General features: G+C 35.8%; 1 protein-coding gene across 1 annotated transcript in view; it reads right to left on the bottom strand.

Moving 5' to 3' along the window:
• The window catches only part of LOC109049490 (cadherin-7-like), a 217008-nt gene that overhangs the window by 75385 nt on the left and 116735 nt on the right, over positions 1 to 24888 (bottom strand). The window contains exons 8-9 of the mRNA XM_042713995.1: positions 13625 to 13761; positions 7287 to 7408 (exon numbers count right to left, since the gene is read on the bottom strand). Of these exons, the coding sequence (XP_042569929.1) occupies positions 7287 to 7408; positions 13625 to 13761 (259 nt within the window). The remainder of the gene's footprint in view (positions 1 to 7286; positions 7409 to 13624; positions 13762 to 24888) is intronic.

Here is a 24888-nt window from a genome sequence, read left to right on the forward strand (position 1 = left end):
TATAAAACCCCCTAGACTTCAGAGGGTTATTTAATATTACTCAGTACGTATAGGTGTAATTACACTGTAACAAGGACACCTTAAAATAAAGTGTAACCAACCTTTTTAACATTATTAAAAGTACATACTGAGTGACTGATACCATCTTTGTTATAGAATACACTTGTTGGTTCACAATGACTTCACAGATTTAATGTAGATGTTTGCTTTAATTTATTTTCAAGATCTGAGGCAAACTATAGTCACTTTTTTAGTATGGCTTTAAAGGTCATGCAAAATTATATTCAAACTCACATTAGACACTTTTAACATTGAATAAAACACATTATCAGTACCTGAGATTATATTTGTCATAGTTTACATGTTGTTGTTCCAGCCATCACATTGCAGAAATAGAAAGGGTTCTAAAATAGAATAGGCTATCACTTGTCATGTGTAACTGTCGCAGCTGGTAAGGACCAAAATAAAAAAGTTTTATCAAGGTTTATAAATGCTAGTTACCATGACAGAGTTCAAGGTAAATCTTTTCATTACTACTGGAGTTGCCAGTTTGCTAAGTTTTCTAAAGATTATTATACAGCAAGTACAAATTATGCAACAATGGAAGCCTTTTCAGTTCATTCAGGGTCTAAATTCACTCACTAGTTTTCATTCACTCCTTTAACTAAACTATATTAGTGGACTAATGTAGGGAATAGTGAATGGGGGTATAGGGGCAATTTCGAAAACACAGCATTAGATCAACATGGAAAATAAACCTTTTATCGCATGTCACGTCATCATGTCATGTCTGGTTAAACTAAGGCTGGCAAAAAGAGTGACACGTTCCACAAATAGGGTTCCTTTATGTATGACATTATAGGAACCCAGTAAATGAATTAAAAATAATATTTTATTCATGCAAATGTTTTTGTTAAGCCTAAAGTAAAAGTATCTATGATAATATCTGTTCCTTTAGATGATAAAGCATGTAAGCATATGTGTGTGTGTGTTTGTGTGTGTGTGTGCGCTGAGCTGGTATTCTAGGAACTAAATGGAGGTCTGATGGAATGAGCACTTCTTTACTTTGAGGTACAGATGGTATGTCCTCAGCTTGACCGAAACAAGTGCAACGTGGTGACAATGTTTGGTCTGGTTCCAGAAGTACAAAGCAATGGTCGTATTCCTGGAACACCTTATATATGAACCCATGGAATATGGCAGCCCCACTTGCAGCTTTACAGAACCTACAAAATGTCAGATGGTACCTCCAGGGTAAGGTTAAAGTAGACTAATGTTAATGTAATCTACTAACTATTTACTGTGCATCATAAACCCGTCTTTTTAGGCAAGTACCAGACATGGATGTCATGTAAAATACAACTGAATTCGTATTTAACTTGATCATAATTTAATACAAACATTGTAAGTTACTAATTATAACACTTTCACTTCCACTGTTATTCAAACAGTGATTAAATTATACAGAGAAAGCCAGCAAAGAACATTTACATTATCAAAAAAACATTACTTAATGACTGACTTAACTCAGACTAGCACTGTCCATAAAAAAAACACCTCCTGTTATGATCAGTAAAGCTGTCTATCCACTGTTTGATGAATGAATCTCTTATGTACATCACGCATACATCTGCACTTTGTTGTTTATGGCATTGATATGAATATTGTAGTATTATGTCATGTATGTGTGATGTTTGTTGTTTTTGTTTAAATTTGCATTCGTAAACTCAACCGACACGTGTGTGACTGGTTATAATGCACAATGCTGTAAAAAAGGGAAGAGTAAGTAAAAATAAACATGATGTAACATTAGCAGATCTACATTTATTGTCGCAATCGACACTTTTCATTTCATTTTCATTTTATTTGTGGCAAAGTTTCTGTTCTTTGTATTACCTGTCATCCTGAAATATATTATGATATCAAGAAGTGATATTTCCAATTTGCCGCAGAATAAATTCTTCTCATGAGTATCATTTAGTGTACAGCCTGGTATATGCTAAGTTCAGTGACAACAGAAATGTAAACACAATAGGCTAGTTTAACTGCAAGATAAATGTGCAAGTTTGTCAGCAGCTTCAGTTCAATTAGCAAATTAAAAAATAGTTAGCATTTATACAGGAGTTGTCACATTAAACAGAGACAGTGAAAAACAAAGCATCCTGTTTTCATTTACTGTGATTTAATGGCTACAAAGATGCAAATGGTGAAAGGCTGCCAAACAGCAAAAAGCTCTCTTTCTTGAGAAACACACACACACACACACACACACACACAAAAGACAGAAGTTCTGACAGCCTTTGTATAATTAAAGTCTTACTGTGCCTTAATATGTGCTCAAATGCTGACATTTTCTTCTAGTGTGTTAGCAGAGCACATATGAAAGGGCCACTGTCAAATATAGCTTTGACAGAAATTAATTTCTCCTGAACTGACAGACACAATCAGACTCATTAATGCAAAATGCATGCAGCCCTCTTCCAGCAAGCAAAGACTTTCCATCAAACTTAATTACAATAAATAATCAATTTCCATCAAATTTAATCACATTTAGCAGAGACAGAAACTCTTTCTTTTCATTTATGACAGACTGAGAGTGGAGATAACAGCTGCAACTCAAATTTCTTCAGAACTGGAAGCTCCTGTCACCAAGACAGATTCCTTGTATGTGTTAACAAACTTCACAATAAAGCTCTTTCTGACTTTCTAAATCAATATTTTCTATAGTTGTAGGTGGGGTAATGGGTTAGAGTCAAAACAAACCCAGAGGTAAGGTGTTAGACCTATTATGCTACGATAATGCTATCTTTTTTTTCTTTCTTTCTTTTACAAAAACATACAACTGAGATGAGACAAATGTATGCATTCATACAAATTTGCCACTAATTCACCAACTCACAAAATACTTATAATTTGCCATGAGAGTGAGTCGGACAAGCACATGCCAAGACTCAGGCATAAGAGGTTTGGCAAAATAGCAAAGACCACTTACATGTTTTACATTATATTGCTCACTGAAGTCTTCTTGACTGATAAGTATACATACTGTATACACACACACACACACACACACACACACACACACACACACACACACACACACACACAATAGTTGGTGCTCATAAGGCCAGGTTCATCAGGTAAATCAGGTTCTTCAAATCAGGTTTTTCAAATCTGGTCCTTGAGAGCCACTGCCCTGCAGAGTAACTTAATCTCTTACCTGTGATTTTCTAGGGATCCTGAAGATCTTGATGAGCTTGCTCAGGTGTATTTGATTAAGGTTGAAGCTAAACTCTGCAGGACATTGGCCCTCCAGGGCAATATTACATATACATACATACATACATATATATATATATATTAATCCACTAACACAACATATTTAGTCCAGTATGAACTCTGACTGTCTGGGATATCATGTTCAGTGTAAGTTCAGATTTGGGACATGTACTTTGAAAGCACCTGCCAGTGGAATTGGCATGGCTCCGAGGCATCTTAAGCCAGGGGTGTCCAGCTCTATCCTGAAGGGCTGGTGTCCTGCAGAGTTTTGCTCCAACTTGCCTCAACACATCTGCCTGGAAGTTTCTAGTATGCCTAGTAAGACCTTAATTAGCTGGATCAGGTGTGTTTAATTAGGAATTAGCTTGATCTGTTGTGTTTTATTGGGATTGATGGTTGAGATTTTGGAAACCCTGACTAAAGTCCCATTCAGACAGGACTAGTTTTCCAGGGAGACGTTCAAGAAATTTGTGTTTCACAAACGTTGATTCAAATTCAATGTTTCTTTGAGAAATCTAATCCCATCCAAATGCAATTGTCTGTGATTGCTCATATTGTATTATTTAAACACTTCACCTCATGTGTTTTTTGGTTTTATTGAGCATCCATTTGTTCTCCAATTTTCCACATGCTGCACCTTTCACTATGGATGGTATCTGACTAAAAAAATTAATTAAACTAATAAGATTAAATTAATAAAATTTAAGAGAGCTAAATCACAGAAACTGCTATTTTAACATCAGCATCAGGTAAGTCTGCTAATTTACGTGGCTTTATTATAAGCAGCCACTTCTATAAACTCATGTGAAGTTTGAACATTTAAATAATGTTTTTTATAATAAATTGAAATCATATTAATACATATTTCATTGGACATAATAGTATGCCATATGTGATGCACACAACCACATCATGTCACGAAAACACACCCACTTCTGTTATAAACACAATGGTAGTCTCGTCTGAATTGGTACAGGGAATCGCAGATGTTGGGTGATAAGAATTGAAACTTAAACATTGTTTAGAAAACTAGTCCCATCCAAATAGGGCTTTAGATGCAATGTCCCATTTCTTACAAAAAAGCTAAATAGATTTCACGATACTTCATTCATACATAGATAGGCAGAGGGTGAACCTACTCCAGGGTAAGGCTAAAAGCAGCCAAATGTATTAAACATCATAAACCCGTCTTTTTAGGCAACAACCAGACATGGGTGTCATGTAGGCTAATAAAATATGTTTAATGGGACTGAATTTGTATTTAACGTGAAGTGATTACAATTTAATAAAAACTTCAGGAATTCATAATTAGGCTCTAAAACGTTTCCTTTCCATGGTTATTTGAACAGCGAATAAATTATATATATAAAGTGACATTATCACTAACTTTGATCTATCGCGAGTTTAAGCACTCTCTCAAAAAAATGTAAAAATTTAAAAAATAACTATTTTTATAATCACTGAAGCTGTATACACTGTGAAATGAATTTCTTACATTGTACATGCATCTGTGCTTTGTTGTTTATGATGAGAGAATTCGCGGAATTCATTCAGAGAATGCACGCACACTCAAAACTGATGAGTTTCAGCAAAAAGTAATGGGTTGAAAGTAACATGTCTCATGAGTTTCTATTTCAAATCTGACGAAGATACCATGAAAAATTAGGAGACTATGTTATTTTATTTTATGAGACCCCCCCCCCCCCCACACTGTTTGAGGAAAAATATTTACCAAATGTATTGAAGCGTCCTACAAACTATTTTAGTCATTAAGATCTTTGACTTTTTTTAGTGGATGGTCTCATTCTGTTTGTGACACTGTATGCTACAAAACCATGCTGTTTTTTATTATTAAGACGCAGTTTTTTGAGCGTAAGTTATTTTAGAACGGATTCAACCAATAATGTCCCCAAAGAACTGAGACGTAAACAAAGGAATTACCATCCATATTACAACTTTATTGCTTCGTTGGACTAAAAGTGCTCGATGGTATGTCGTTCAGTGGACCTTTACCTTTCTAACTAAACCAGGATTTACAGCTGTGAATGCGTTTATGACTTGTTATTGCGACGAATCTGGTATCTACTGCGTTTTGATCATGCATGTTTTGATGTCTACTGCTTACACAAATTTAGCAAATACATTCCTTATAAGCTTTCCATTGAAAAACAGCGATCTGTTGTCGATGGTTGAGGCTTAGACATTTATAATGATATATAGTTTGTAAAGATTAATTTTGTCCTGTTTCATTTAATCTATTTGTATACATTGACATGTGCAAACAAAGAGCGTTCAGTGTGTTGGCGTCCAGGTGCGGGTAAAAATGTTAATCAGGCCCAAGCAAAATTACCTCTTTGTTCTGGAGTCATTTATTTGAGATTAAATGAGATCCAATTATCCACTATAGACTATAGAATTACCCAAGACGTATCACTCATATAGTTTTGAATGGGGGAAGAATGCAACACTCAGTATGGCCGCTCTATCAACGGAAGCCCCGCTATCTGAATAAAAGAGCCAATCACTAATCTGTAAAGTCATCACATCACTGCAGCTGCTGTTAGAAAGATGGCCGCCGAGTGTTATGACTTGCCTTAAAGGGATACTCCACCCCAAAATGAAATTTTTGTCATTAATCACTTACCCCAATGTCATTCCAAACCCACTGTCAAGGTCCAGAAAAGTATGAAAAGCATCATCAGAATAGTCCATCTGCCATCAGTGGTTTATTTTAAGGAATCTGAGCAGTATGCAGGCAGCTTACGCTCTTCTGGGTCAGCCACGCCACAAGGATACGTTTTCTACATATATTTATGCTTTGATTCGAAAGAAAACAGCGCATCAGTGCAGTACTTTTCATACTTTTCTGGACCTTGACAGTGTATTTTACTTGGCAGTCTATGGGACAGTCACAAGCTTCGCGGTTTTCATCCAAAATATCTTGAATTTTGTTCTGAAGACGAACAAAGCTTTTACGGGGTTGGAACGACATGGGGTAAGTGATTAATGACAACATTTTCATTTTAGGGTGGAGTATCCCTTTAAAGGGACTTTGAAAAAAAGGAAAGCATACAGGAAACTGTTATGATTAAAAGCAGATTGAAAAGAAAGCCACTAAATTTATTTGCCTTTAAAGTGGATTTGCACTGGCTCTTGCTGCTCATAAGCAGCCTAAAGGTCGTTTCCTTAAATTTTTAGCTATGATGCTTTTTTTGTGTCCAATCTGGCTTTTCTCTCTTGCTGATTACATTTTCCAAATGCCAAGAAAATAGAAATCGGACATTCAGCACCGCAAAATATTTGCCAAATAATGCAAATGCTGTGTTGTATGTGTAATATTTGATGTGTAATGCATGTATTGTGTGCCTTCTCTGACCTTTAAACACTTTCTGTTTAACTGCATTGTGTCTACCCAAACCACATGAGGTGCATATGAAACAGTGATAAAGGCACAAGTATGAAATACAGTATCACACACACTTAACAATATCTAATATCATGGTTCACTGTTGTGCAAAGTGATTATTACTTAAAAACTAAATCTAGAAGAATAATTGATCTGCATACATGAGAGGAATGCATGCATATATAAATATTTATTAAGTTTTTAACTTTATGATTGTGATGCATTGTGAAACCTGAATTTGACTGTATTATTTTGGAACAATTCGTTATTATTTCCAAAATATTCTAAAGATATTGTAACTAAAGAAACAATCTGAAATAGTCAAATATATACAAATTTATGTGCACTGGGAAACTGGGAAATGTGAAACGCAGCAGCATGAATTTTTGCTTTTATAGTGTGCACTTGATTTTCAATCTTGCATGCTCTATGTCTGTTGTGAAAGCACGCGTGTGTAAGCTGTGGCCTCAGTAACACACTAGGTATTACTGTAATCATTGTAATCAATCATTGAATTTCACAGTCAACACATTTATTTTTATATATATACACACTGTTGCATTTTGATACCCCAGATAAACACACAAATGGCTACACATACCTGTCCAGGTGCTGCATTTTCACATAAGAGTGTCTCGTACTCAATAGCAAACACTGGAGCATTGTCGTTAATGTCCATGACTCTGATTAGAACGATTCCTCTGCCAACCTGAGACGGGTCCTCTGCCACACACAAAAAAGACAGTTAGCATGAGACATAAACAAAGATTCATCACATAGAACATGACTATTGATTTGTAGCTTAGGGCAAGTCAATATTAAAAGGTGATGTGACTTGTAGCCAAGTATAGTGTCCCATTCCTGGAATTTCTGCTCTGCATTTAACCCATCCTAGTGCACTCACACAGCAGTGAGTAGTAATCACACACACATCCGGAGCAGTAGGCAACCACTTCTGCCACCCGGGGAGCAGTTGGGGCTTCTTGCTCAAGGGTCTCACCTCAGTCATGGTATTGAGGGTGGAAGAGAGCGCTGGTCATTCACTCCCCCCACCTAAAATCCCTGCCGGTTCTCAGACTCAAACCCAGCAGAAGTCAAATTAGATATTTACCAAATTACCGTACATCTGACCACATCTATACATTACATACTCTAACTAAAAAACATGTTAACCAAGATAAAGGTATAACATATGCATGCTTTATTGACTTAAAAAAACCTTTGACTCAATATGGCACCAAGGACTATTTTATAAACTTATTAAAAGTGGCATAGGAGGTAAAACCTATGACCTTATCAAATCAATGTACACTGAAAGTATATGTGGCATAAAAAAATGCACCAAACGTACAAGGTATCTTTCCCAGGAGCGTGGAATGAGACAGGGCTGCTGTTTAAGCCCAACATTATTTAACATTTACATCAATGAAATGGCGAGCAGTCTGGACCGATCTGCAGCCCCTGGCCTCACCGTACACAACTCACAGATCAAATGCCTGCTGTATGCAGGCGATATGGTTCTGCTGTCTCCCGCTCAACATGGTTTACAGTACAACCTGGACCTGCTAGAACAATAATGCCAGACCTGGGCCCTGACAGTCAACCTGAAGAAAACCAAAATTATGATCTTTCAGAAAAGATCCAGATCCCAGGGAACCTAACACACATGTACATTAGGCACTAACCAGATAACACACATATCACACTACAAATACCTGAGTTTGAAAATCACATCCACGGGAAACTTTAATCATGCTGTGAATGAACTGAGAGATAAAGCACACAGTGTCTTCTACAACATAAAATGACAATGTCCTATAGAAATCCATATTAGAATTTGGGTGTAAATATTAGAATCGGTAACTGAGCCCATTGCCCTCTATGGCAGTGTGGTGTGGGGTTCACTGCCAAATCCAAATCAAGATTTCACCAAATGGTAAAAATATCCAATTGAGACCCTGCATGCAGAACTCTGTAAAACGTGCACCGGCACACAACAGATAATGTATGCAGGGCAGAATTAGGCAAATATCCTCTAATCATAAAGATACAAAAAAGGCAATTCAATTCTGGAAACATCTGAAACTGCTAAATGATTAAATGTGATCCAGAGCTTCAGTCCTGATGCTTCACTAACATCTACTGTTGCTCTGAATTGCAACATCAGAATCAATCAGATTACTGCACAAATCAAACAGAATTACATCACTCACTACATCACTTACAAAACCAAAAGCTTCCAGGGTCTTAAACAAATAATGATGGTCCACCCTATCAAAAGCTTTTTCCTGATCCAAAGAAAGGAATCCAATGTCCAGTTTGTGTCTTTGTGCAATTGTAATAATGTCTCTTATGAGAAAAAGATTATCAAAAATTGTATGTTTAGGTACACAGAATGACTGATCTTCATGGATTACATTTGCCATATATTTTTTTTAAGTCTATAAGTTATTGGTTTAGACAAAATTGTAAAATCAACACAGATCAGTGACACAGGTCGGCAATTTTTAAGGAACCCAAGATATCCTTTTTTTGGAATCAATGTTACAACTGCCCTCCAACAGCTCAGTGGAAGTTTCCTTTGGTTAAAACTTACCAGAAGGACTGCATACAAGTCCTCGCCAATCAAATTCCAGAAAATACAATAAAATTCCGCTGAAAGACCGTCTAGACCAGGCGATTTCCCAGGGCTCAGCTCATGGACGGCCAGAGAAAGTTCAGCAAATGATATAGGATTGTCAAGGATTTGCCGATCTTCTTCTGATAAATGTGGTAGATCAAACAAAAGTTGCTCCGTTGCTGTTCTATCACACAGTTCAGCACAATAAAGGTCCTCATAAAAGGAAAGACCATGAGTACGGATTTCCTGCTGGTCAGTTATCACACAACCTTGGGGTAGATTCAGTTTATGAAAATACTTCTGTTCTCTTGTTGTTGCTTTTTTTCAAGACCAAAGAAGAATGCAGAGGGAGCATCCATTTCATTTAGCTGAGAATATCTGGTCTTTAAGGGGGCTGGTTTTCCTTGCTCCTCCAACAATGTCTTTAGAAGGAATTTATTTTTCTCAATTGAATCAGCAGAGTCACCACGGCTACTTTGTCTCAGAATATCTTCTTCTAGTGACTTCATTTTTTCTTTGAGAGTTCTGGTATTATGGGCAATATATTGTTGGCAAAACAACTTAATATGCACTTTGTCCAAGTCCCACCACTGACTTAATAAAGGAAAACTATGTCTCTCCTCTCTCCAAGATTGCCAGAAAAGGTTAAAAGAGTGAATAAAAGAGTGATCCTGTAATAATCTGTTGTTAAAGTACCAGTGTGATTTGTAGATTTTAGAAGACAAGACAGAAACAACTACAGATATATAGTGATGGTGTCATCCTAAAGGGATAATTTTAACCTGTTAGCCAGCACCCCCCATTATGGGACTCACAGCTGAAAGTGCCCTACCTAACTTAAAATTGTAACAGTTCCTTACTTCAGTGTGTTACACACATAATTTTGGTATCTTTGGAAAGAAGACCCTTTGGGCTGTACTTTTGTTCAACCAGAGTTGATAATGCTCAAAAATATTAAAAGTTATAGACACTGAAGTTCCCTGAATTTTTTTTTACCACACTGATTTTTTTTTTATTTGATATAAAAAATACATGAAATCAGTCCTGGAGCAATCTAGAAAAGTAATGGATTGAGAGTCAAATGTCTCATGAGTTTCTAATTCAAATCTGAAGGAGATACCATGAAAAATGAGATTCCTGCAACCATTTTTCTGAGACTATGTCTAGCCCCATCCCCCCACCACCACAAATATGAAAAAATTTTACCTTTACCTTTAACTGCATTGAAGGGTTCTACAAACTATTTTTGTCATTTAACATACTGCCTCCATCAGATGACAGGTGCGTCAGAGCGCGTGTCACGAGCCGTCACAAGAGAGCGCCAGAATTCAAATAAACAATGTTCTGCCTATCTTTCACTTTTTTTTGGTGGATCGTCTCATTCTGTTTGTGACACTGTACGCTACAAAACCATGCCGTTTTTTACTACCAAGATGCAGTTTCTGAGTGTGAGTTATTCCATAATGGACACAAACAATTCTGTCCCTGAAAAACTGAAATGTAAACAATGGAATTATCATCCATATTACAACGTGATTGCTTCATTGGACTAAAAGTGCTCCATGAGATTTTGTTCAGTGGACCCTTACCTTTCTAACTGAACCAGGATTTACAGCTGTGGATGTGTTTATGACTCGTTATTACAATGAATCTGGTATGTACTGCGTTTTCATTCTTCATGTTTTGATGTGCATTGCTAACACAAATCTTGCAAATACATTCTTTATAAGCTTTCCATTGAAAAACAGAGATCTGTCGTTGATGCTTGAGGCTTAGATCTTTATAATGATATATAGTTTGTCAAGATTAAATTTGTCCCGTTTCATTTAATCTATTCATAAATATTGACACTTGCAAACAAGGGGATCTGAGGACGCCGGCGTCTGGGTGCAGGCTAACAGGTTAATTGGTGATGGCAGCTACAGTTTCTGGTTCAGAGTTAGAGTCAGAGTTCATTTGAATTTCACATCAATGGCAGACTGATAGACAATCTGCTACCTGGTTGTCAGCTCCGCATATGTACTCCACTGAATAATTGAAGCAGAGCAATCTGGCAGACCATCGAGCCCAGTCCAGCACGTCCCATGCCCTTAGTAGTCAACAGGGTAGTCAGGGCTTGGTGGTCTGATCTTAATTTGAGTTGTTTGCCCCACAGGTACGTTCTCCAATGCTCAATGGACCAGACACAAGTGAGGGCTTCTTTTTCAACTACAGAATATTTCCTCTCTGCAGCTGTCAAAGTTCTGGAAGCAAAAGCCACAGTTCTTTCAAACATATCTGGATGGATCTGAGTCAGGATACCACCTATGCCATAGTCCGAAGCATCTGTTGTAACAATTGTGGGCAAAGCAGAGTCGAATAAAGCCAATGCAGGGCTCTCTGCAATCAGTTCTTTCACTTTCTGGAAACTTATGTGTGCTTTGGTGGTCCATGTTAAATTTGCATTTCCTCTGAGCACATCTCTCATAGGCTCAACAACTGCTGCGTAGCTCAGAATAAATTTAGCATATCAAGCAGTAAGACCTAGAAATGATCTTAGTGTGGACGCATCCGAAGGAGCTGGGGTATTTTGTATTGCCTCCAAGTGGCTGTTACCTGGCATCAATCCCTCTTTTGAAATGGTATGTCCTGGTTTCTCCTGGTGGAACTTACATTTTTCATCATTTAGATGCAAACCTGCTTCTTGCAGTTTGTGCAGCAGAGTTTTGGGGTGGGAAACATGACTGGCAGCAGAATTGCCAAATACAATTATATCATCCAAATAAAACTGGACACCGGGAACATGTCTGAGGATGGTTGACATAAGTTTTTGAAATGCTGCTGGGGCTGACACTAATCCATAGCAGACTCTCTTAAAACAGAACAGGCCGTCCTATGTTATAAATGCAGTCAGGTCTCTGCTTTCCTTGTGTAGTGGAACCTTATGGTACGCATTTGCAAGGTCAATTGTGGAAAACATCACAGCACCTCTTAACTGTGAAAACAGTTCCTCAGTGTGTGGAATGGGATAACTGTCCACCACGATTGCTTTGTTGGGTTCCCTAAGATCCACACACATGCTGATATCTCCAAACTTCTTCTGAGTCACTACGATGGGAGATACCCAGGGCGAGGCATCTACTCTTTCAATAATGTCTGCTGCTAACAGACGGTTCACCTCTGCAGACACAGCATCCCTTACAGAAAAAGGCAGTCTGCGTAGCTTCTGTTGCACAGAGGCAGCATTTTCGCGCAAATTCACTCTATGTACAAAATGATTTGCACAGCCAAAGTCTGGTGTGGCAGAATGAGACACCTGTTCCACAGACTGTTTGAAGGTGATTACTTTATTTCCTTGTATGCACAGGTTCAAGGAAGATATTAAATCCATGCCCATCAGTGGGTTTCCACTTTTCACAATATAGAATGTGGCAGGTACTGAACATTCTCCATGTTGTGCACAAGTCTTTACACATCCCAGCACAGGAAGGTTATCTTTTGCATATGTAACAAGACATCAGAATGTTCCAGGGCAGCTCAGAAAAGTATTGCTTATAAATACGCTCTAGCAACAAAGATACAGAAGATCCTGTATCAACAGTTAATTCTTGCATTGTAGTACCTGACAAGAGATTGTTCCAGATTCTCTGAATCTTTGGCTGATACTATGCACTGTAGATGATGATAACTTCAAACTCTTTGCAATTATTCTCTGAGAAACTCCTTTCTGATATTGCTCCACTATTTTTCCCCACAGCATTGGGGGAATTGGTGATCCTCTGCCCATCTTGACTTCTGAGAGACACTGCCACTCTGAGAGGCTCTTTTTATACCCAATCATGTTGCCAATTGACCTAATAAGTTGCAGATTGGTCCTCCAGCTGTTCCTTATATGTACATTTAACTTTTCCGGCCTCTTATTGCAACCTGTCCCAACTTTTGTGGAATGTGTAGCTCTCATGAAATCCAAAATGAGCCAATATTTGACATGACATTTCAAAATGTCTCACTTTCAACATTTGATATGTTATCTATATTCTATTGTGAATAAAATATAAGTTTATGAGATTTGTAAATTATTCCATTCCTTTTTTACTCACAATTTGTACAGTGTCCCAACTTTTTTGGAATCGGGTTAGGGTTAGGGTATATATATACACACACACACACTCTCTCATGTGGAGTACATGACAGAAAAGAATGAAAGAGTATCACCCCTTCAAAACAAATTTTTATGTAATTAATTTATCTTTTTTTATTTACCTTTTTGCATTTAATAATCAGATACAAATTATTTTTCACATTTCAGAAGGCCTTTGCATTGCTTGTATTATACTCACGGTTCTCAGTGGCCAATATGGTGAGATTGTGGACTGAATTGAGTTCTCTGTCGAGGGCTTTGGCTGTGCTGATGACACCAGTCAGAGCATCCACATTAAAGAAGCGTTCCAAGTCTGTGTTCCGGTCTATGGAGTACCTGGACACACCAGTGAGGAGTCCTTCAGTAATAACAGGGAAAATTAACTCACCTTTATTAGCTTTTCTCTTTTCTTATTTATCATCAATGACTCTAGCCTTCAAAAATAATTCAGTTGATTAGCTCTAGAACGTCTAAAAGTATAAAAGGTCTAAAGCTGCACTGTAAAATGGTTCACAAAAATGACACACAAAAGTCGTTCAGAAAGCACCTCAGTTTTGAAGTAACTGTTTGGTACATTTTTGGTACAGCAGGGGAAAAATAAAAAAATACAAATGCCTTTTCTCATTTTAAATTAAACTGTGGTTTACTGAACAACAAAATTAAAAAAATTAAAAAAATAGATATATTGCTGAAACCAGCTGTTTCAAATACATTCACAACATCAGAGTAAATTGACATAAGCAGTATTGCTCTATATCTTGTTTGAAATTGCACAATATACCTAACAAACAGTATTTGTAAGAAAGAAAGAAATCCTGAAGTATAACACTAAGACCCATACTAGGGCTGTCACAATTTCAGATTTTTTTACTACACGATTATCGTGGCTTAAAAAAAATCATGATAACAATATTTTGTGATGTCTATAGAGAATACTGGGAACATTTTTTTATAATATAATAATAATAAATAAATCATGCTATCAGTTGTCATATAAACAGAAAATGACAACTGGGGTACACAAATACCAAGTCTTTATTTACAGAATATAAGTGAAATAGCAATGCAAGCAGGTGAATGCCAAGTTCATAGAATTCTTAGGTGACGTAGCTGTGATGATATCAGTTCTATAGACTTTGCAGGTGCAGGTTGGCGGAGTAGATGAGATGGAATCAAGGCAGGAACAGAAGAAAGATGACAGGTAAGTATCCAACATGAGAGTTCATATATATTTATTTATTTATTTATTCATTTTTTGACCAATGAATCACACCATTGCATACAAAAGGAACAATTACATTAAAAAGAAGAGACTAAAATTCTAACCGTTATTAGTTTAGCACTTTGTCAAAGTAGTCAAGGCAAGTCAAGTCACCTTTATTTGTATAGCGTTTCATACAATACTGATTGTCAAAGCAGATTTACAGAGTCAAACAGGAAAATAGTTTGTCAATAATGCAAAAGGACAATAACAAGCAGTCAGTTTTTCAGCTAAAGTCAGTTCATTGATGATTCAGTGATGTCATCATCCAGTTCAGCTCTCTTCCAATAGTGTCTGAGCAATCAGTCAAGCGTCCCCAACTAAGCAAACCAAAGGCGACAGCGGCAAGGAATCAAAACTCCATCGGTGACAGAAATGGAGAAAGAACCTTGAGAGAAACCAGGCTCAGTCGGGGGGCCAGTTGTCCTCCGAATTCATGAGAATAACTACATATTTTTACTCCAAACTTGCATTGTAGCATGGATAGATTGTTTGAAATGCTTTCCTTCTGTGAACTGATTCTTATTTTATAGTATTCTATTCAGTGATAAAGGCTATGTTGATTAGCATTGCAAATATACATGATCAAAGATCCAAGTCATTAAAATGATTCAAACTTCCCATCACTACAACTAAAGTGTGCAGTGGGGGGTAATTGAGAATGAATGGGGGAAATCTTGTGAGAGGAGGCACTGCCTCAATCGCAATATGATTGGACCTGACTGGTTATGTTTGGCTGTGATTGGTTCATGTGATAAATCCCGCCTTTTGTGTTCATGGCATTCCACATTCACGAATCAGTCTGAATGAACCATATAATAGCGTTAATGGGAAGACTAATTTAAAAAAAGTTAAAACAACTCACATACTTAGATATAACTATTTTGTTACATCAAAATAAGACATGTAATGGTCTGAAAACATGATCTGTGGGAGTTTTTAGTGAGTGAGCAGCTTGTTGAAATTTACAGTAAATGTATGTGTCTGTGATCAATATTTACCAAGCGTTGATGACTGATTAACTGGATTATTAAAACAATTTATTTAAAAGTTAGCTATTAAAAAGAATAGCTGAACATAAGTTCACAAATAAAATGTATTAAGATGTATTGTTTGTACAGTTTAGTTTTTTATTTGGTGTATTTTTTGTATGGTTTAAAAACACCAACTTGATAAGATTCATGCTTGGCTTTAATACACAGAATATTGATTACATTGTTAATGTAAAAATATATACTATATATATATATATATATATATATATATATATATATATATATATATATATATATATATATATATATTTTTTTTTTTTTTTTTTTTTTTTCTGGTAGTGTAAGTAAAGTTTATTTAACCAAGAACGTGACTGAGACAGGAATTTTCATTTGATTTAAAAAAAAAAAAAAAGGACTTTGCCTCCTCATTTCAGATATAACAATTTAAAAATGAGGGAGTACACAAGAGCAATTCACAAACACAGGGCCCTACAAATAATACTGACAACTACCCAGGAGGCCCATTGTTATAGCCTACTTTACAGTAGGTGGCCATCCAAAACGTTGGTTCTACCGCCGCTCGTACCGCCGCCGCGGCATCAGCAAAGTGCATTTGCAGCTTTTGACCGCTGAGTGGCGCTTTAATCACAAGTTTTCAAACAAGCGCATCAAAGCACATTTTTGCGAATAGACGTCAGCTTTGCCTCACTGTTTTGTTATATTTGACTGCAGTCGGGGAAAATTAAAGGAAAACACTTTAGGCTAGTTAAAATATTTAATATTCACAGATGAAAGTTTAGTCCTTATGAAGATATGTGCGTTTCTTAGAAAGAATTCAAGCAGGATAAATGTCAAGCCTATGAGCCTGTGCTTATATTTTCTCTACACCATATTTTAGATTTGACACATTAAAATAGTGTGCAGTATTATTTATATAATATGAATTGTGTGTTATATTATTCAAAAGAAATTGTGGTTTACTTTGCATCGGAGCATTAAGAGTGGTAGCCTATTGTGAGCTAGGCTTGCCTGTTTTAAAAAATTATTTTCTTTATTTTAGTAAAACGTGAGGGACTGTATAATTTCGCTTCCATTATTTAGGCCTGATTAAAACAAGAAATGAATAAATTAAACCTGCACGATTTAGCTAAATCACTGAAACTCTAAAGAATGGACTGATTAATAAAACGTCCTCATGGTTAAACTCAAGTCATTATAATCAACTAAATACACACGATGTAAAAAAGAGCTTCATTAATTGACAACTTCAGTGATTTTAAATGGAGTCTTCTTTACTTGCTTTCATATAATTTAAGTAAAGTAAAAATAAATAAATAAATGAAATAAATAAATTAAAGCCGCATTTAAATGCAGGTTTGTACAATATTCTGTAAAATATCAGTGCGCAAGATTTGCTCGGCGCGCAAGATGCTGAGTGCACGTGCAGCATTTATTCTTATTTGTCTACATTTTATCTTAATTACAAATCTTGTTTGGTTTTGTTTTGGATAATTGCAAAAAAATTACTTTGTAATGCATATGCAAAATGTGAATTATTATTCATATTCAAGTGTTTGTGCGAAAATTATTAATGCGCTTGACTTTTCCCTAATAATGAAATAACTGAAAATCTGGGTGTCTCACATACATGAGAAATATATCTACAGAAAGCATAAAATGTCTTTTAAACGAATCAATTCAAAACGAAAGCATTATGTAATCTGAGAAGGTTTCATTTCTCTTTAAAGGCGCGTTCATGTGGAGAGAGCCAGCACTGTGAATTTCATCTTGCAGCCGACAAGAAAACATTTGTTTATTAATAAATAATTAAAATGTCTCCTTTTTCACAATTATTAGGCTGCTTCTGCCTGTGCTTTGTGGCAAACTTAATGCGTGTGCTTGAGCGCGGAATATATTAAGGCTCATTATGGATTATAGATGTAAATTTAATATAAACCTGTGATTAGTTGAATAATGACAAATGACCGACAAGTAACTAGAAAAATCTTACGTGGGAGGCATTTTATACGCATTTTATACACGTTTGTATAAATTCTTCTTTCAGAACGGTCTGTAACGGAGAGATGCCTTAACAATGATTTTCCCTCTGAAACACAAAAACGAAAATTTAAATAAAATTGATATTTTATGTTTTGAGAATGGCCAACCCTTCTCTGCAGATATTGTGCTTCTGGTTTCTGCATTTTAAATCCCATAAAGTCTACAAAATATAATGTCTCCCAAAACTCTGGTGTTTTTTTTTTGTCACCTATAAAACATGTTCATAGACGGATACTTTACTGATGTCTGGACTCTTTTTGGGATTTAGAAAAACTTAAAGACATGGTTTAATATAGGCCTATTGTTTATGAATAGGCTACATTCTGTGAAAATTTATATTTCACACTCTAAAAAATATTGTATGGACGCAACAAAATAAAACGGCCGACGCTCCACTCAGGGCTCATAGTTCTGATTGGGCTCAACCCTCCCCCGCGCGTTTGGGACACGCTGCTGAGCAGAGTATGAGCGGAGCGGAGTGATTCTGACTGAAGAGGAGCAGATTTTTTAAAAGTCGGAGCGTCGTGGTTTTCACTCGCTCCAGCACCGCTCCATCACGAGTACAATTCATGCCAACAGCCCGTAATATAACAAGAATTCACATGATAAACATATTTAGCTATAGCTTGATACACATAATCTCTCCGATCAGAAGACTATAATGACGGCAATAGTCGAGCGTTACAGACTAACTCTCAAGGAGTTTGTCTGTTCCTTTTACTGTTTAAATTTGGTTTAAGTTTGGTAGGAAAAAACTTTGCACACAATAGCCTAATCCCCTTTGAAACTGTCCTGTAATTTTATTTATTTATTTTATTTTTATAGGCTACATTATGAAAATAACATTTCAACTTTATCCACGGAGCGAGTGCGGAGCAGTGTTTCTGGTATCAGTGAGCGCGGAGCGGATTGATTATTAAATGCTCGAGCGCAGAGGGAAATTGTATGATTGCATGATGGGCTAGTATTAAAAAATAAATAAATAAATAAAATAAAGGTATTTCCAGCATTAAGGTAATAACGTTACTGCTTTTTATTAATCATCTTGTCTCAGTTATAAATTTGACTGGCAAATGATAAAGAATTATATTAAAACTTGTCTTGAACAATTTCTTTGTCATTTGAATATTGATTTTAAGTAGGGAGGCAAAAAAAAAAATATTAAATTAATTTATAAATTTTTTATAAATTATAAAAAAAAATAAGATTTAAATCGTAAAACGGATTTTTTTTAGGCCATAAGGCCTATCGGCCAGCCCTAATGCAACAGTTTGCATCTTTTTATTTTATTTATTTATTTATTTATTTTTTAGGTAAGGCACTTCCTCTGAAATTAAGTTATAATAACTAATAAACTTTATTGCGCTATACAGTAGTCAACATTTGAAGTGGATCAAACCTTTCTTTAAAGTTGTCCTAAAACCTGTTCTGCAAGTTTGATACCCACATAAGACTGTCCATATGAAAGAGCAAGAAATTCACACCTTTATCTCGACCCCCACAAGCTATACAGAACTACCCCCCAGCCCCCTCCAGCTGAGCTGAACTCGGTCTGTTTGTTGGCTGTGAGGAGCGGTGTGTTCTCATGTTACTGGGTTGAAACATGCCTGCACTCACAGCAGCCTTACTCTTTTTATTCATTATTTTCTCGCAGCCCATATTATTATTTTCACAAGACCAAAATAATAACAAATTATCAATTGATAATTAATCATTATTTTTGCGAAAATCATTGTTATTTGTGAACGTATACAGGCGTTTGAGGAAGGCTTTAAGACCAAGCGGAGTCCTCCGTCATCTGCTCCCGCTTCACAGCGCGCGTCTCGCGCTCACTGACCAGCTTCACCGTCCGTGGTTTGATTTTACTAAATCAGTTTGAGCGAATACAACTCATTGATCATGAGCCCAACATTTAGCAAGGCGGGAAAACATTCAGTCTACCTGAAGGAAGACGTATTTCATTGAGCGAATGCTGTTAAATAGAGAGTAAAATAAAAAAAAAACTAGTGTAGGCTATTCTTAAACTTGGATCTCATTATATTGAAGAACAAATCCAAACACCAGAAGCAACCTACACTCTCAGTGTTCTTTCATTGAAAAGTATGCATTTTATTTATTCACAGGCTATATGGTTGAAATTATATTTTAGTTGAAAACTTTAAATGCCATTGTTTAAAAAAATGCATCATAGAAACGTTTCATAGACCTTCAGTTGTCTTTAAAATCGATTTCTATTTGTAATTTCACTGTATTTTCACCTCCTAAATTACTACCCCAATTCTATAATGGTAAAATTTGTTCAGGCGATGGCGTTTTTTATGACATTATTTATTTTTATTTTTAGAATAATTGTAACATAAATGGGTGAATCAAAACAAATATAACTTTTTAACTGCAGGCAGATATAGGCCTATATTATTGTTCATTACAAATATTTGGATCATCCCTAATTCTGTCTCTTATTTTATTAAAGAATAAATACTTATTTTCTTCAAGAATAAACATTATAAATAAATAATAAAAGAAAGAACCTCTATTAGCCCTTATTTGTAGGTTGTAGGAGATATGCCAGCGATTAATAGATTTAAAAAAAGAAAAAAGTGGGTGCATGGTTTCAGAAAACTAATACAGCTCGTAAAAAATGCTATGATGAAAAAGTCATGCTAACTTATTAATTCATAGAAATAATTTAAGCAATTAAAACCTTTTTTTATACTAGATTCAACTTGAATTTCAATACTATTAAACTGACTTTAAAATCTCAAGGAGTTTATAAGTTGAAACAGTAAAATGTCACAGTGCATGTTAAATAGCCTAAATCAACTTGTGTCTTATATTGTATCTGAAGACCTTGATTGCATGTTAGCGTGAAACTAACAATATATTTTGATTTTTTTTTTTTTTTTTAAATGAACAATTCCTCTATAAAATGTGACAGCAACCTTTATATTAAACATTTTGAAATCATCCACAGCTGAGCAACGCGAGAGGCGGATTGAGCGCGCGGAGTGAATGTGATGCACAAAGTCATTTTTAGATGCACTGGAAAAATAAAGCTGGATAAAAACATACACGAAAACAAGCTAAAAAATAAATTAAGTTTGTGAGAGTTGCATTTTATTACATTCAGAAATAATAACGGCAGGCCTAATAATGCTATAGGCTAATGTACCAAGAGGACATTTTTAGTTCCCTTCACTTTACAACAAATCCTTTAAATTCAAACAAATTTATCAGAACAGAACAAGAATTACAAATATATAATTCTAATGGATAAATATAATTGCAGTATATAATAATATAGGCTTATAAACAAACAAAAAAAAAATAATTAAAAATAATTTAAAGCGATACATTATGTTGGGCTTATCTCTCTCATTCCGGACAAATCCAAACACGTTGCCCATTTGAAGCTAAACTCTTATTCATTAGGTAAAACAGGCTTTGGATTTCACACGTGTTTCAGTATCGACGGAAAAAAAAATCATAATGAGCAAAAAATATGCCAAAGTGGACCGCTCGCGCCGCATGGCTCGGTGAACGACTGCTGTTTCCAATGAATATGTGCGTGTGAGGCACAAGCGCGATCAAAGTCACAATTCACAATTATTGGTCACACAGTAAAGGCATAATTCAAAAATGCAAAGTGTTAACAATTTGAAAAGTCAAGAATAATAACAGAGTGAATAAGAATTATTTGTAAATGCTGGACCGTTCTCATTTCACTCTGCAAATGGAACCGGAAGATTATTATAATTTTTTTTTAACCAAGAATGTACCGAAATAAAAACATTAAGCTTTTAATCCGTATATATATATATATATATACATATATATATATATATATATATATATATATATATATATATATATATATATATATATACATACATAAATATATATAAGAGCCCTTGTGTAAAGGTCTTTCTTTAAATTTTTGATGAGTAGACTGTAGCCTAAGACTATCCTATTTTTTTAATGGCTTTTAAGGATGTTATAATGTATATTATAATGTTATTGTTTAACGTCATTTTACAATTACATTCAGTTCGCAATCCGTCTCTTTGCGCCACCTGGCGGTAGTATAGCAAATGATTTTAACACGCGACTGATTTGCAGTTAACGCCGCGGCCCTGCGGCGGTGGTACGCACGGCGGTATTACTCATTTTGGTTGTCTACCTACTGTACATCTAGTAGGGCAGATATCCATTGCACTGTATAATGCCAACCTATCATACCATGTCCTTTTTCCAGGCCAAGTCTATTAGTCCTGACTTCCACCTTTGAGATTTAGAAATTAAGTAGTCTTTAAAAGCCATATCATATGTCATTACAATAGTGTATAACATGTAGACCTATCAACCTAAGAAGCCCTGAAACCCTAGGAAGTCATGAGTAAGGCGTGAGTCAGTTGAAGGAGAATGTAATCCTGAGGGTGAGGCAAACGGGAGATCCACAAGACAAGTTAGAGTCCAGATGAGGTGCAAACACAGTCCGAAACAGCAAGGCAAAGGGTAATTCCAAAACATGCTATAAACTTCAAGTCAGGCGGAGATCAGACGAGAAGAGAAAACAGGCAAGGATCAAGACACGGGAAAACAAACTAAGAACTAGGCTAGCCTAGTCTCGACATTGGAAACTGGGCATGGCTCCATAAATTAGCTATCAGCTAACACTGTGATAAGCCTTAAACAATACTCGGCAGTGAGAAAGAGGAAGTCCATGGCTTATGTAGAGTGTGTTTGATTGGTTACAGCTGTTGGTGTAATCAGTGCAATGGATGATGGGAAATGTAATCGGGAGTGAAGTGCAACAGTTAGTGTGGTAATGAGTCCATGGTAATGAGGGGGGGTGATCTCTGGTGGTGAGCGAACGGAAGTGCATGGGTAGGATTTGTGACACTACAGTAGGTGGCCAACCAAAATGATGGTTCTACCGCCGCACGTACTGCCGCGGCCGCGTCTGCAAAGTGCAAAGTCAGCTTTTGACCATTAAGTGGCGCTTTAACCACAAGTTATCAAACAAGCGCATCAAAGCACATTTTCACAAATAGACGTCAGATTTGATGTGTTACATTTGACGGCTGCAGTCGGGGAACATGAAAGAAAAACACTGTAGTTAAAATATTTAATATGCACAGATGAAAGTTTGGTACTTATGAAGTTATGTGCATTTCTTAGAACGAATTCAAGCAGGATAAATGTCAAGCCTGTGCCTGAGCCTGTGCTTATATTTTCTATAAGCTACATGATATAAAACCACACATTTAATTGGTGTGCAGTATTATTTATATAATATGAATTATGTGTTATATTATTCTAAAGAAATTGTGGTTTACTTTGCATCGGAGCATTAAAAGTGGTAGCCTATTTTAGTGAGCTAGGTTACATGGATTAATATGCAAAATGTCAATATTCTCACATATTAGGCCTACATTTTAATTTATATTTTAAAATTCCTTTAATAAAACAACATGCATTTTTGTTATTTGTTACCTGTCCTTTATTTTGACAGATAACTTCTTGGGAAAAATGTATTTGTCTGTACACTGATTAAGAAATTGTTGCATGTTTTATGAATTATTTCCTTTATTTTAGTAAAACGTGAGGCACTGTATAATTTCGTTCCCATTATTTAGGCCTAATTAAAACGAGAAACGAATAAATTAAACCTGCACGATTTAGCTAAATCTAAAGAATGGACTGATTAATAAAACGTCCTCACGTTTAAACTCAAGTTCTCTCATTATAATCAGCAAAATGCACACGATGTAAAAAAAAGAGCTTCATTAATTGACAACTTCAGTGATTTTACAGAGAGCCTTCTTTACTTGCTTTCATATAATTTAAGTAAAAAAAAATGTGTGATGCTGAGTGCGACGTGCAGCATTTATTCTTATTTGTTTTATCTTCATTACAAATCTTGTTTGGTTTTATTTTGGATAATTGCATGTAAAAAATAATTTATGTTGTAATGCATATGCAAAATGTGAATTAATATTCATATTCAAGTGTTTGTGCGAAAATTATTAATGCTCATGCATGACAGGGAGCCGCTCTCTCGATCACTTACATTTTTTCCTGATAATGAATTAACTTAAAATTGTGGTGTCTCACATACATGAAAAATATATCTAAAGAAAGCTTGAAATGTCTTATTTTAAACGAATCAATTCAGAACGAAAGCATTATGTAATCTGTGAAGGCTTCATTTCTATTTAAAGGCGCGTCCATGTGGAGAGAGCCAGCACTGAGAATTTCATCTTGCAGCCGGCAAGAAAACATTTGTTTATTAATAAATAATTAAAATGTCTCCTTTTTCACAATTATTAGGCTACTTCTGCCTGTGCTTTGTGGCCAACTTAATGCATGTTCTTGAGCGCGGAATATAACCTATTAAGGCTGGATTATAGATGTCAATTTAATATAAACCTGCGATTAGTTGAATAATGACAAATGAAGGACTAGTAACGAGAAAAATCTTACGTGGGGTTGACCTATTAAATACCCTGTAGACATCTGTTAAAGTTTTTAAAGCATTTTATACGCGTTTGCATAAATTTTCAGAACGGTCTGTAATGGAGAGATGCCTTAAAGGGATAGTTCACCCAAAAATCAAAATTATGTCATTGAATCATGAATTACTCCGGGATATTGGTTTATTTGAACTCAGAGGGAGTGTCAGCCATGTTAAAAAAGTTAACAGCTTAATTCATTTGTGGATTAATGCTTATTGTTGACGCGAACCGTTTCAAACGATTCAGTTCGATTTGGTGAACTGGTTCAAGACGATCCGGTTACATCGAGTGATTCGTTCGCGAACCGGATGTGCTGTGAACGCGCTCATAACAGACCCGGGAGAGAAGTCAATGCTGAATAAAGTCGTAGTTTTTGATATTTTTGGACCAAAATGTATTTTCGATGCTTCAAAAAAATCTAACGGACCCTCTGATGTCACATGGACTACTTTGAAGATGTTTTTTATTACCTTTCTGGACGGGACAGTATACCGTACATGCATCCTCAATGGAGGGACAGAAAGCTCTCGGACTAAATCTAAAATATCTTAAACTGTGTTCCGAAGATGAACGGAGGTCTCACGGGTTTGGAACGACATGAGGGTGAGTCATTAATGACATAATTTTG

The sequence above is a fragment of the Cyprinus carpio genome, chromosome A24 (genome assembly GCF_018340385.1).
Source record: "Cyprinus carpio isolate SPL01 chromosome A24, ASM1834038v1, whole genome shotgun sequence".
NCBI lineage: Eukaryota > Metazoa > Chordata > Actinopteri > Cypriniformes > Cyprinidae > Cyprinus > Cyprinus carpio.